The sequence below is a fragment of the Pectinophora gossypiella genome, chromosome 20 (assembly GCF_024362695.1).
Source record: "Pectinophora gossypiella chromosome 20, ilPecGoss1.1, whole genome shotgun sequence".
NCBI classification, from domain to species: domain Eukaryota; kingdom Metazoa; phylum Arthropoda; class Insecta; order Lepidoptera; family Gelechiidae; genus Pectinophora; species Pectinophora gossypiella.
Window position 1 is genome coordinate 2,900,849 of NC_065423.1, and position 14,042 is coordinate 2,914,890.

The 14,042-nt window shown below is 36.0% G+C and overlaps 1 protein-coding gene across 5 annotated transcripts in view; it reads right to left on the reverse strand.

Annotated features, from left to right (window-relative positions):
- The window catches only part of LOC126375855 (uncharacterized), a 226,284-nt gene that overhangs the window by 15,456 nt on the left and 196,786 nt on the right, over positions 1 to 14,042 (reverse strand). For all 5 annotated transcript variants that reach the window (XM_050022905.1, XM_050022904.1, XM_050022906.1 and 2 more), the window contains exon 9: positions 562 to 715. In XM_050022905.1, coding sequence (XP_049878862.1) covers positions 562 to 715 — 154 coding nt within the window. The remainder of the gene's footprint in view (positions 1 to 561; positions 716 to 14,042) is intronic.

Here is a 14,042-nt window from a genome sequence, read left to right on the forward strand (position 1 = left end):
AAGTACCTACATTACTACACAGCCATTCGGAGCAGTGGCTTAGCTCTTTAAATAAGTCAACCTCTCTTAATTTCTTGTTACAGAGCTCTTTATTTAAATATATCTGGGGGTTAAAAAGGCCACATCAAAGCAATTCACCTAAAAACAATATTGCTATTTGACATTTGTTTCCATTGCGCACTGACTTTTATATGCGCAAATGTCAAATTGCAGTTATTGCTTTTTTTAGACAAATTGCTTTGATGTGGCGTTTTTAAACCCTCTGTTGAGCATCTCTTTCTCGCCATATAAAACTCTAAATATTTGGCATTTGGATTTTTCTTTTTATTGTATTATTCGAGTTAGACTCTAGGGTGAGTATTGCTTTAATGCCTATATGAGATGTACGGTCACGAGCATTAATATGTATATTATGTATACACTTTGGTACCATGTCACATTAACTTTTTTGACAAATTGAACTGTAAGTCTCACTAAATGTCAAATATGTTAGTGCGACAGAGTCCTAAAGTGTATACATTATATTGCTCATGACTGTACGCCATTGCCTGAATTACTAACCTTATGATGTCTCATGTAAGTTTTAGCGCCGTCCAGTAGCCTCTCAAACTCGAGCCTGTTAGCATTCCTGTTTGTGATCACGTTCCCCACTTGTCCAACTATAGTGGCGAATATAAACACGCCAATCAGATAGCTCACTATCGTGAACACGTACCTGTGGGAACAATAAAGTGAATTATAGACTTTTTTTGACATAACTTTCATAGGTTAGCAGCATTATAGATTTCTGTACGACATTTCACAGGTTTGGTATAAAGTACTTTAGGCATTGTTTTAGGTTTACGCGGTTATTATCATAATTAAAACACATAATAACCGGCTCAAACCGGGTTACGGGTTTAAACGTGGTAAGAACCCGTTATTATGTGAACCCGTTTTTAGTAAAGATCTACTACTGAAAGGCTTGAGGGCATCGTCTGAGGGGATGATTACATTTTTGAAAAAAATAATCGTCTCTCACCACCTCCACCAACCCGCAGTGGAGCAGCGTGGTGGAGTATGCTCCATACCCCCTCCGGTTGATTGAGGGGAGGCCTGTGCCCAGCAGTGGGACGTATATAGGCTGTTTATGTAATCGTCTCTAGTGGGCCAATAGCGATAAGCACTGAATGAAGTATAATAACCGTAAAGCATATTATGCGGTGAAGATTTTTTCAGAAAATATCTTAATAAATTGTGTGATGAAATAGGTGTTTAAAACATAATGCTATGTGCTTAAAGTTCTATCAAAAATGTGAGAATAAAGCTACATTTTTGGATGTGCAGAGAATGGAGAGTGGAAGTTTTGCGGACCATACGAACTCATTCATTAATTACTCGGCCACGCCTGTTTTAAAATACACTTAATGCGGGGAGTACGGGCATCTAGTAACGACGATAATCAACATAATATTCATACTCAGGACAAATTAATGTTCAAAATGTTCAGAGATGAGAACTTGCGCAGTGAAATTGCAACTGGGAAGTTTAATTGTACAACTTTTGTGTGCATTTCCAAGTGGTTGAAGTTGGACTAAATTATGTCCACGTCACAGTTCTCATATTACGCGGTACGATGTCACATTGCACTTTGGTCTGTAGGCAATGGCAAATATGAATATGAGATTATATGGGACTTGCTATAATAAGTACTGATTCAACGGTTAAATGGAGCAGATATTTGTAGATGTGGTAATACAACTGTAACTAAGTATGTTCTGAAAATATTTATATTGTACCTATTAGGTACATATTGTCTATATTTTACAAAACCTCTCCTTTGCAATCACTTCTTGTTGCCATAAGACTTCGTTGCTAAAATCTCATTGTCAATATTTTAGCAAGACTTGCTATGGAGATGGAAAATTCTGACTTTGCCAATATATATTTTTTGGCGAGAAAACAATTTTGATACTTCTTATGAAAAGATATACCCAAATAAGAATTTATTGCTGTACCTTACTAAATTACCACTACAATATTTATTTCAATTCGACCTTGTGATATTCTTTAGGGAAAAATATATTCCATAACTCATCGTACATGCGTGTTACTTGGTGTTACAATATTCAGTTACGCATGAAATTGGAAGTAAATTCGCTAGAGAGAAATCTAAAAGGGTCTAAGTAAAAATAAATAATGAAAATCGATGACCCGTGAACGAAATTAGACGAACGAATCCATGCCTCCAGGCAGATGTTAAACCGATTTCACATGATTCCAATCACACATTGAATATGATTGGCAATTGAAATGTTGATACATTAAGTCGCAATATTTTGTTTTGTAGAGTAAAGCCTTCAGAACACCAATGGCAGGTACTTTTTGTAGGTAATACAAGAAAAACTATTAGAAGTGCGTCACATCAAGCAACGATTCCCGCTAAAACTGCGATATGACGCACTTCCTATATCATGCGTTGAACCCGCATTCAAACTGCGCTTGGTGTGCCGAAACCTTTAACGTATAAAACTACAAAATGTAGAAAAAAACTTACAAATTATATACTTACTAAAATCTAAACAAAAACTATGACAATCACAAAAAAATCAAAAATAAACAAAAAATGTGCAAAGTTTTCGAACAGTTGCAAAAAGACAAAACACTCCAAAGCAAAAAGAAAACATGCGACGCAAATCCAAAATGGCGGTTGTCAATGAAGGCTGTTCGAAAACTTTCATAAAACTTCCGATATCGATGAGCAAACAAAAGGAACAAATAACATAAACTTCATGATAAGAGTTCTAGGTTTCAGATTACAACAATTCGTTACCCGGAGTCGCAGAACAGCCTCCAAATTCCTGCCGCCGCCATTTTAGGTTACTTTTGACACTGGCTGTTTCCCTCCAAAACATGGCAGAGTCAGTGTATAAAATTAGACTAAATTAAATTAGAGCGTTGCCTTTAATTATAAGCTGCTGAAAGTCACCATATTTATTTGTTTTTTTTAATGAGCATAATGTCGAATAATTAAAAAGATTTGTATACTTCTTGACATTATTTTTTTCAAACAAGACATCGTGTGAGCAAGGAAACAACCGTAGTCCAGTCAAACACTTTTGTACTTTTCCAAAACAAGTCAGTGCGAAAAGCTGCGATTGGTCAGATCACCTTTTTATGAAAGGTTTTGGTGTAATTGGGTACTTAATAAGTATATTGGGTATCCTAGTTCAAATATAAATTATAAAATTCTGGTTACTAAATAAAGACAGATCTAAAACTTACGAAAAACTTTTTTTAACTTATTTTAACCGAGAAAAACGTAAAAAGAATTGCGACATTTTGTTTTTCTATGACGCCACAGTGTCGTCTCAGGTGGCTAATCATTTCCCCTCCAGTTCTTTGAAGTATTAAAACCAAAGAAAAAGTATTAAATAGTAGTATTAATTAGTGTTGTTTTAAATATAATGGGTCTTTTTTCTTCAACTCTTTCCAGCACTTTTTCATTTGACACCATTTCAGTCCAGCTTATGTACCCTCCATCCTTCGCCAACACTACATCTCAAACGCTTGCAACCTCTATCTGTCTCTCTGTGTCATACGTTTCACTTCCATATAGTGCAGTGCTCCAAATGTAGGATTCAATAAACCGTTTCCTGATTTTTTTATGAAATATTTTTTTAATTTTGTATTTTTTTTATTGATAGGTACAGAGAGTATCAATAAAAAATCCGCATTGACAAGAGTACAAAAAAAAACAGGTAGAGTCCAGATCCTTCCGTTTATAGTCAGGCCTAATCAGACGGATAGTAAACCTAATAAAAAAAAAAATAGTTTTTCTCTCTTAAACCAGCCAATAACATAACTCAATTTAGAAAATAAAACCCTAAATCTTAAGTAAACATTCATCTTATTCCATCTGAGTGTTGAGTAAATAGAAAACTTAATAGAGGCTCAACTTCGAGACTCGTTTAAGTTGGTTGCAAAAACTTTCCCTAGGGTAAATTAAATCTCTAGAACACTCTAGAACAATCCCTCTCATTTTGCAGTCTCATCTTGTTTGATTTATTACGCAATTGTCTCAGATACTCCAATTGCTTACACATTTTTTACTAGATTGAATGTTAGTTGAGTAAATAAAGTTGGTGCAGTCATGAGCAATATTATAATGTACCCACTTTAGGAACTAACATATTTGGTATTTAGTGAGACTTACAGTTCAATTTGTCAAAAAAGTTAATATGACATGGTACCAAAGTGTATACTATTAATGCTCGTGACGGTACTTAAATGCCGCATTGTACTAATTTAGCATTATTAGTAGTATGCTAGTTAAATAAGAAAGCAAAATGGAAGACGAATAAAATAAGACGGTGTTGAATTGAAGACGACGAAGTCCCTTCTTACATTATATTGTTTAAATAGTGATGTATTTGAGTTATGAGAAAATAGGTTTAAATAAAGCGAAAATGGGGTATTTTTTTTTGGGGAACGTCGCCTGGAATGTTTTTCATTTATAATATAAATTCCCATTCGGCGTTCTGTTTGTCAAATGAATGAATTAGGCGCGTCCCTAGTGACAAGCTGTCAGCTGTCAGGCGTCACTTTATCCGAAAACGTGGCTGCCCTGAATCTTTTCCTACTGAAGTTTGAAATCAACAAAGTGGTCACAAAACGATTGTTCTCCGGAATTAGTGCTTATAAAATATTTATTTGTTCTCGGATCCTTTTGTTTATTTTTGAAGGGGTACCTATAATTGTGACATGCGGAAAGTATCGCTGTCAAAACTCTCTTTCAATGCGGTTGCTGGTTCGAATCCTGGGTTGGGCTGTGCCTGTATACCATTAAGCTTAATTTTTTTTCACAGGGTCCGCTTACCTAACCTGAAAATTAGACAGCTCTGGTTTTTTTACAGAAGCGACTGCCTGTCTGAACTTCCAACTCGCGAACGGAAAACAGCCCAATACAGGTAACATACCTCCGAAACGAATTTCTCGGGTATGTAGGCTTCCTTACGACGTTTTCCTTCACCGCTGAGCACGTGAGCATTTATAGACGATTTTGAAAATTAAAGGCCCGAGCTGGATTCGAACATGCGACTTCAAAGTGAGAGTCAAGCGTTCTACCAACTGGGTTACCACGGCCGTGCTATCAAATTGCTCCGATTAAATGTTTTAATTATAATCGTCTTCTCGCTGTAAACGTCTTGAGATTGATATTGGATACCCAATTTGGGTCGGTTTCTATTAGTTTGTTTATTAAGCTTTGCTTATTGATTTTATGAGCAAAGTTAAGTTTACTTAGATTTTCAAGTTATGATTGTAAAAGTGATAATTATTTTCATGGTTCCATTCTAAATATTGTTATTCTTTCTTGGGGAACGAATACATTAAATCATTTAAATGTTTGTTTACCTGTTGGTAGGTACTAGGATTATGATCTTTTATCCTAAGGTTGCCTAGAAGAAGTTGCTGTTTAACAGTAAGGCCGCCTATTGTACTTGTTGCCACTGCCCTATTTTTCTCTAAAAAAATGGCAAGGAGAATGCTACACCAACAAGATAGCGTGGATCTTAAATTAGCGATGATGATTGTATTTGTATTGTAGAACTATCTGTAATAAGTTGGTAATAAGGGGCTTTCCAATCGGCGTTCCCCAAAAACACAATAGATGGAGTTGTTAAGGGTTTTCTTTGTTTATACTTGTAATTTCGTGGATTATTATTCTGATCAAAATAAGGAGAAACAATTATAGTTAGAACCATCATTCTATACATAATGTGATCCAAATATCAAGCAACAATTAGTTTTATAATGCTTCTGCCATTACATTTTTGAATAATTTTGTATCCCAGCAATGAGAAAACAGATAAATATCACGTTAAAAGTGAACAACGCCATCTATCGGGAGGTTGGGGAACGTCAAGTCCCTCATTGTGTGTTTGTGTAATAAAGAGTTTTGTATTATATTGCAGGATAAATGTTGTGCTCAGCAGTCGCTATGTAATTAATTAGTCGCTCCACTAACCCTCGTTAAAACTTGTACATTCCTGTTTATTTCTGTCCGTGCCCGTGCCTGTTCTATGTTGTATTGCACGTCCGAACAAGTTGCGATGGCTACTCACACTCACTCGGTTAAACAAGTCGACAAACAATTTTCCGATACGATGAATCGTGAAATAAACCAATTTGAAGTTTTCCTTTTCGTGTTGAATGGTGTATGATAGATAATGGTGCTAATTCCTGCAGACGCCTACTGAGTTACTGAGCCGCCAAATGCCCCTGACATGGCTCATGTAACAACTACATTCTTACAACAGTAAGTAGTAACCGGGACCAACGACTTTACGTGCCTTCCGAAGCACGGATCATCTTATTTTCGGACAATCATGTGATCAGCCTGTAATGTACTAACCAAACTAGGGATCACAAAGTGATTTTTGTGATATGTCCCCATCGGGATTTGAACCCGGGATCTCCGGATCGTGAGCCCAATGCTCAAACCACTGGACCACGGAGGCCGCATGATGATGGTGGATGATGTACCTATTGGAAAAGTAATACCTAAACTTGTGACCCGCTCAAGGAAAGCAACGAAATCCAATAAAACGGTCGAAAAACTTTCATTTATTCACTTACAAGTTGGAACCTTTTAGCGGAACTATTGTTTTTCTCGTCTACGATCAACTGACCCAAACATAGCGAAATTTCTTATTTTTAAAGTTAAAAATAGCTTTTTCGGAGCGGTAAGTAATAATGAATGGTGAAGACGTTATAAGGTTCACTAAATTTTGCGAAATGCCCATTCCTGGAGGGCATTAAGGGTTTAATAAAATACCTCTTGAATGGTGTTTGTGCGCGGCGTTACGGCAGTTCCCGCACAAACTGGCTGAGAAACAGGGGAGGGTGTTACATCAGACCATAGAACAAAGAGTGCTATAGAACGGCAACTATCTGGGTCTGACTTTAACTGGGCACCCTTTAACTTTAACTGGGCACCCTTTAACTTTAACTGGGCACCCTTTAACTTTAACTGGGCACCCTCAGGCCTGTTGTCTTAAATGTTGTACCGGGTGAGAGCCTTCAGCGCTCCCCATTTGTCCGGCCAAGTAGTTAATGCCATCTGCGGCAAATCTACAATAAGTCACGTCAAAAAAAAGGTCTGACTTTAGTCTTAAATGGCCGTAAGCCGCTAAGGAGTAAGAAAGAGAGAGAGAGCGGACTGTGTCTTTCTCGCACTTAAGCGTTAAAAGGTGGGTACTGACCGGTGTTACGAGGCGTATTGTACCATTCGCAGCGTTATAAATTATGTTACGACATGTGCTTAAAATCAGTGTTGATGCTCGCTACGAGTATTTCCCTGTACTGACAGCACGAACGCTCGCTGTGTACATTACGCCTCGTAACACCAGCCAGTAGCCAAACTAATCGAATACAGCAACTAGTCTTCCAGTTTTCCCTTCTCTCGACAAAATCCGTCTTCACTTGTTTTTTTCTTCGTAGTCCCAGACGGAACACCCGCCAAAACGTTTTTTTCTTAAAAAGTGACGTGATGTTCCTTTTTTGAAATTGCCAAGAGTAATTAAGGAGTTTTTGTATGGAGAGACTTTGGACGAGTATTGTTATAAAAATAATGTAGATAAGAAAAAAAATATCAATAATGTCTTTTGAATATTTTTTCCGGAATTAAGTATTTATTGATATTTAATAAAAAAGAAAAACAATCTGAGAATTCTTTAAAAAAATCTGTATTAATTTCAAACTTGAATCAACTAATTGAATACGTTTAGGTACCTACATGCTCATTTTCCAGCAGTGTAAAATAATAGTATTTTATGCAACAGTTGTATAAGAAGGGTCAAAAAATGCGAGTGGCGTGAGTTGCGATGTGAGCCTTGGCGAACATCGCAATAAGAGACGCCACGAGCATTTTTTGACCTAGTTATACAACGTTGCATACAATACTTTTTCTACGACGACGTCATTTTTCCTTTTTATTTTATACTTTTTAGTGTTTTGAAACGAAACACAAAAATTTTCCAATTTATTTTCCAACGCGCGGGAAAATGGCGGCAAATGTATACTTTTTTTTTATAGTATATCTATGGCACCAAACAAAGTAAAGGTGCCAGTTTCCAGGTCAAAAAAAAAAAACAACAACAATGCTTTTTTGGCGACATTATAGTACAGTTACACTTTGTAAACAATGCTTTTATAGGCCATAGAGCGTAGACTTTTTCAAAGAGTTTAATTATGTATGTACTTATATTAGACTTTTTGGTTATTTAAATGCCAGATTAAAGTAGAGGAGTAGAAAAAATTGTTTATGAAGTATGTACTCTTATGTTTCTAGATAAGCCAAAATTTTGCTTTAAAATTATCAAAATTTAATTTGAATTTGATTTGAATTTCTTGCTCAATTAAAATTTAATTTGAATATTCAATAAGAGTATTTTTAATCCATTTGTTCGATGAAACACTTCGACGTGTAATTTCGAATCCGTTATTTTATCTGTTCCTTCTAAATTCGGTTTTCATTGCCCGTTTTCCATTTCCTCACATTTTATCTGTGGAGGGCCGATCAATCGTGTTCCAAGTTTTGGAAATCATCATGAGGCAGCGAATTCTCCAAATTCGTTTACATGTTATACACAGTATCAGAATCAGAATCATTTATTCAACGTAATTATCATAGATAAACTTGTTGAAGGTCAGTTTAACAGTTCATCTACGTCATTTCGCAAGGTGGCTGAGGAGAAGAAATGACAAGAAACTGCAACAATAACATATCTATTAAATCAATGTAGGTATACATTACAAGTTATTTAATAACTAGAGGAACACATTAAATATTTACCAGGATTTTTTATCATTTAGGTAATCATTAATCGCATAAGCTTTTTGACATAAAGTAAATTTCACATGAGCTTTAAATTTATTTTCTGACAAATTTAAAATACTGTCAGGTATATTATTGTAAAAACGTATACATAACCCCAAAAAATATGAATTTAATTTACTTAGATGAATTTCGTTTTCTTGTGCAACATTGGCTTTATAACTGTTACAGGATTGAAAGCATAACATAGGTACAATCAAAGAGCAAAAGTTCAGTCACTAAGCTCAGATAATTATTTGTAAACAGTGGTAAAATTATGAAACATTAGTTGTCATAATTATAAAATTTATGTTCTTGTACGTGTTTTTGATCTATTACGATAATGTCAATGTGTAGTGTCTGTGTAAAACGAGGTAATTTGATGAATTTTACGGGGTGTAGGGAGCGGAGAGATACTATTCTATAAGTACGTAATATTATTCCTTATTATATGACTAAAGTAAGACAGAAACCGGGTGACATCAACGATATCGATGAGGAAAAAGCATGAAATAACAGATTGTCAGATACCTATAATAACATTAATGGAAGGAGCTGAAAAAACTTGTAAAACTGTCACAGAGCGTTCCTTGACCTTAAAGATATTATATTGACCCTTCCAAACAGGCATCTAGGGATCAAATAAATTACAGACAAGATTTATGGAGATAAATAGTAATGCCTAGGTAAAGACAGGTCCGGTCAGTGACCCGAATTATTCATTGTACCAGGAAGGATTTAGGCTTTGGATTAGAATAATGTTCCATCTATCATAATATTGTAATGATCAGGAAATGAATAAATGGTTATGATAACCGCCATGTGCCGGCTCGGGATCTAAACCCCTTCTTCTTCTTCTATCGTGTGGGTTGCGAGGTGGATTACCAACCTCATCAAACCTGGTGTCAGGGTTACTATTGAGCCGCCAAAGGCTGACATGACTCATGTAACGACTGCGTACTTACATCAGTAAGTAGTAACCGGGACCAACGGCTTAACGTGCCTTCCGAAGCACGGATCTTCTTACTCTCGGACAATTAGATGATCAGCCTGTAATCTCCTAACCAGACTAGGGATCACAAAGTGATTTTTGTGATATGTCCCCACCGGGATTCGAACCCGGGACCTCCGGATCGTGTGCCCAACGCTCAACCACTGGACCACGGAGGCCGTTACTACTATAGTATGGGGGTGTGAAGCGTTGTCTTTTGTCAGGGACCTGGGGAGACGTTTGAGAGAAAAGGGGCATGATCCTCGCTCTGGATCATTTCTGGTTCAGCGCATCTCTCTGGCCATACTGCGCGGGGCTGTCCATTTGATGGGTACGGTTGAGCCGGAAATTATTCGGAATGGACTTTTGGAATAATGTCCACGAAGCTTGATGCTGATAAGGTTTATCCTTTGAGAAAACTTAAGTGGATTATTGACCGCTTATAATTACATTTACGACAAAGGCTATGGTGGATGCCTAATCATTATGTTTTTTTAATATGTCATATTTTTATATACTTACTTTATTGCAACTTAATACAAATGGGTCCTGGACCCTAAAGTCAACATGGTTCCATCAATCACTGGCTACTTCCCTGTAGCGTCCAGCCTTTGCTTCGTTATTTATTACTCACGCCTTTTCGTTATAATAACTCGCCTGAAGATTTATAGGCCTCGGCTTGTATTAGATGAGACAAAGGTTAATAATATAGGTATACAGCATATCTTCGCCTTACAGAAAAAAACATGTACGCGCCTTTTGAAAAATCATATTCGGATGTGAGTTTTATTAACAAAACCTTGCAACAGGCAAGCAACTTTTACTCGGATTTAAATTGAATTGAAAGAAATCGAGGTTTTGATTAGGGTTTATAGCGAAACCACGTAAGCGCTTTAAAAAAAACACACATTCTGATGTTATTTTCTTCAATAAAACATCGATTAAAACACACGATACCGGGTTCTTACCGCGTTAATCTGAGATATGAGACTTTCGATTATTCAACACTGTTGCAAGTGCCATGAACCTCAAACAAAACATCAATTCCTTACAATTGATTTCCATCTATCGCAAGATGAACTAAGTACCCATCCTTCACCGAACTTTCTCTACAAAAAATACTTATTAAAAAAAAACCTGTAATTTGTGTATACCTAGGTATGTTTTGGAATCATTTAAGTATATTACTATGAGCTTGAGCCAAGCAGTTTAATCCTTTATTTGGATCGCAATCAAACTTATCTTGCCTAACCCTGTTACTATGTAACCCGAGACACCTTCAATTAACGCAATTACCAACAAATCAAGATCTAAAACAGGCAGTGAAAATTTTATAAGGTCTAATGATTTCACACTGAAACGTCTTCTCTTAACTGTAATCTCTTATAAGTATATATATCTCCCTAACGTTATCTCGTTATTCACAGGAACCGCTTACGTAACCTGACAGGTCCGGTTTTTCAGCCTAATTATGGGTTAGGTCACATTCACATAGCTCCGAAAACACATTTCTCAGGTAGCTATTTGCGTTTACTCACGATGTTTTCCTTCATCCCTGGGCACGTGACAAATATTTAAGATCTAAACATCAATTCGAAAACAAATTCGATAATCATTGATTTAGGCCCGTGTTGGGATTCAAACCTGAGACCTCACAGTGAGAGCGTTTTTCGTACTGGGCTATCACAGCTTTCCAATCTTACCGTCTCTGTATCTCTTAGCTTGTACATTTGATCATTTATCCTCGGCTCAGGGCAAACTCAGTCTTACTTTCATCTGGATTTCTAGGTGGCTTTTAAGGCAATTGTTTTAAGGGATTTCGGGAATGATCCCAATATGATGAAGATAAAGGGCAAGGATATACGGGATGGGTACTAGGAACGTATGAGGGAAGACATATGGCTACGGATTATATGCCTATTGACGCGTATACCGTGAGTTAAATAACGTCGTTTGAGGTTTACGCGGTTATTATCACAATTATAACACATAATAATTAAAGCGCATAATAACGGGTTCTAAATGGGTATATGAGACTCCCCAACAAAGTCTCATATCCCCATTTAAACGCGGTAAGAACCCGTTATTATGTGCTTTAATTATGATAATAACCGCGTAAACTGAAAACAATGTATAACACATAATACCGGGTTCTTACTGTGTTACCGCGTTGCGTGATTTTAACGTGGTAAGAACCCGGTATTATGTGTTTCAATTACATGACGTGGTCTTATAGTGAATACCACGTAAAAGCCTTTTTGAAAAATCACGTTTGGATGTGATTTTTGTTAACAAAACCACGCAACAGATAAGGTAGCTTCAATCCAGGTAAAAATTAGTGGTCTAAATTTTTACCCAAAATGAAATTAAGTAAGTTTTAATTGAAAGAAGTCGAAGTGTTGTTGAAGAAAATTACAAAGGTGCTTATAAGGCGACTATAACAAAAATACTCTGCCAGTCACAAGGTCTAAAAAGGCCACGTTGCTGAGGCATTAGAAGGAAAATTTATTCGGTGAATGTTCGCGAGGCTCAGTTTCCTTGTTGACAGATAAAATCCTATCCTGTGATTGGCTGAAATGTTAATGACTCGATAGAAGTTGAGATTCAACCAATCACAGGCCAGGATTCTCTCTGTCAAGACAGAAATAACCTGCTCTAACAATCACATTATAATCTGTAGTATTTGTGTTGTGTGTGTTTGAAAGTGAGTGTAATAGTGACTGTACTATACAGGGAGATAATTAATGTAATTCCCTTACTGACATGCCAGGGGGGGTTAAAAATGCTACATCGAAGTAATTCATCTAAAAAGCAATATTGCTATTTAGACACACATTTGTTGACATTGCGCACTTACTTTTATATGCGCAAATGTCAAATAGCAATATTGCTGTTTTAGATCAATTGCTTTAGTGTTGTCAATTTAACCCCCCTAAAAATCTGGGAAATTGTTCAATGTGGCATTTTTAGCCCTTAGGGATGAACGTATTATTTTTCTTTCCTCGTAGCTTACCAAGAAGCAGAAATTAGTTGAAATGGAAAATAGGTGCCTTAAAGCTCTATTTTCACGCATAGAGTTTCTTTTAATACATATAAAATTTAAATGAATCTGACCCTTGTGTATTCAACCCTAAGTTATATCCTTTTACAGCAGACTTATCTGTCGTACGTGCGGCTAAACGGGACTTTCCCGGATTATTTGACTAATGTATCTACGTTTTTCTTTTTGGTCCGTTTTTATTTTTATCTTGTAAAAGAACAGAAAAATAAAAATACGTGTCAGCTTTTATTTAGGATTATGTTTTTAAAAAGCGACGATTTATGTAATTTGCATGGATAGGTCGACTTTATATTATGAATTCCATTTTTGTAGAGCTTAACAAATTAAGTACATGAGATACCTAACTTTTACGTATAATAATATTTGTGTCGAAAAATATGGTAGAGAAACAAACATACTTTTTCGTGTTTACCGATTTAGAAGACAAAAAAAAATATTTGCCACATTATTATAAAATTAGAATACATTATATAAAATCAATTTAAAAAATATACAAATCTTTTGAAATTAGAACGCATACATGATCTGACCAATCGCGTGTCGAGACGTACCCTCGGTTGGACTTGAACTGCAAGAGGCGGGACTTGAGCCCGCGGCGCGGCAGGAATTTGGGTCCGTGCATGCTAGCAAACACCTTTTCGTTAGTTATGTTACCCTGGTACCTCCAGCAACCAAAATGTACATTGTCAATCCAAAAACATGACGACTTATATTACTCGGTTTATAAGAACACCTCTACTGCACTCATCTCTTTATAATTTTTTATTCTTTCCATACATTTTAATTGCTAAAAGCATTGTGAGTCAACCGATACTTACCATGGTTAAAGTAATGTTAGGTAAAAAACACATACTTAGAACTAGGTACTTATTAGCTATAAGTAATCTAAATCACATTACATTTTCAATGGAAATAAAATGTTAGCCTTATTTTCAGAGCGTTTCAAATATTAAAGTTGGACCTACGAATAAATATATTCGTAGAGATGGACCTTTTTTATTCCGTTCGACTTTCCTTAAAAATAATATCTAAATAAACAACATTTCATTTATAGTCTCTTTCTGATTTTCTCTTTATCATTTTGTAGTTATCATAGGTACATAAAAACAGTTTTTTATGGTTCTGAAACAAAT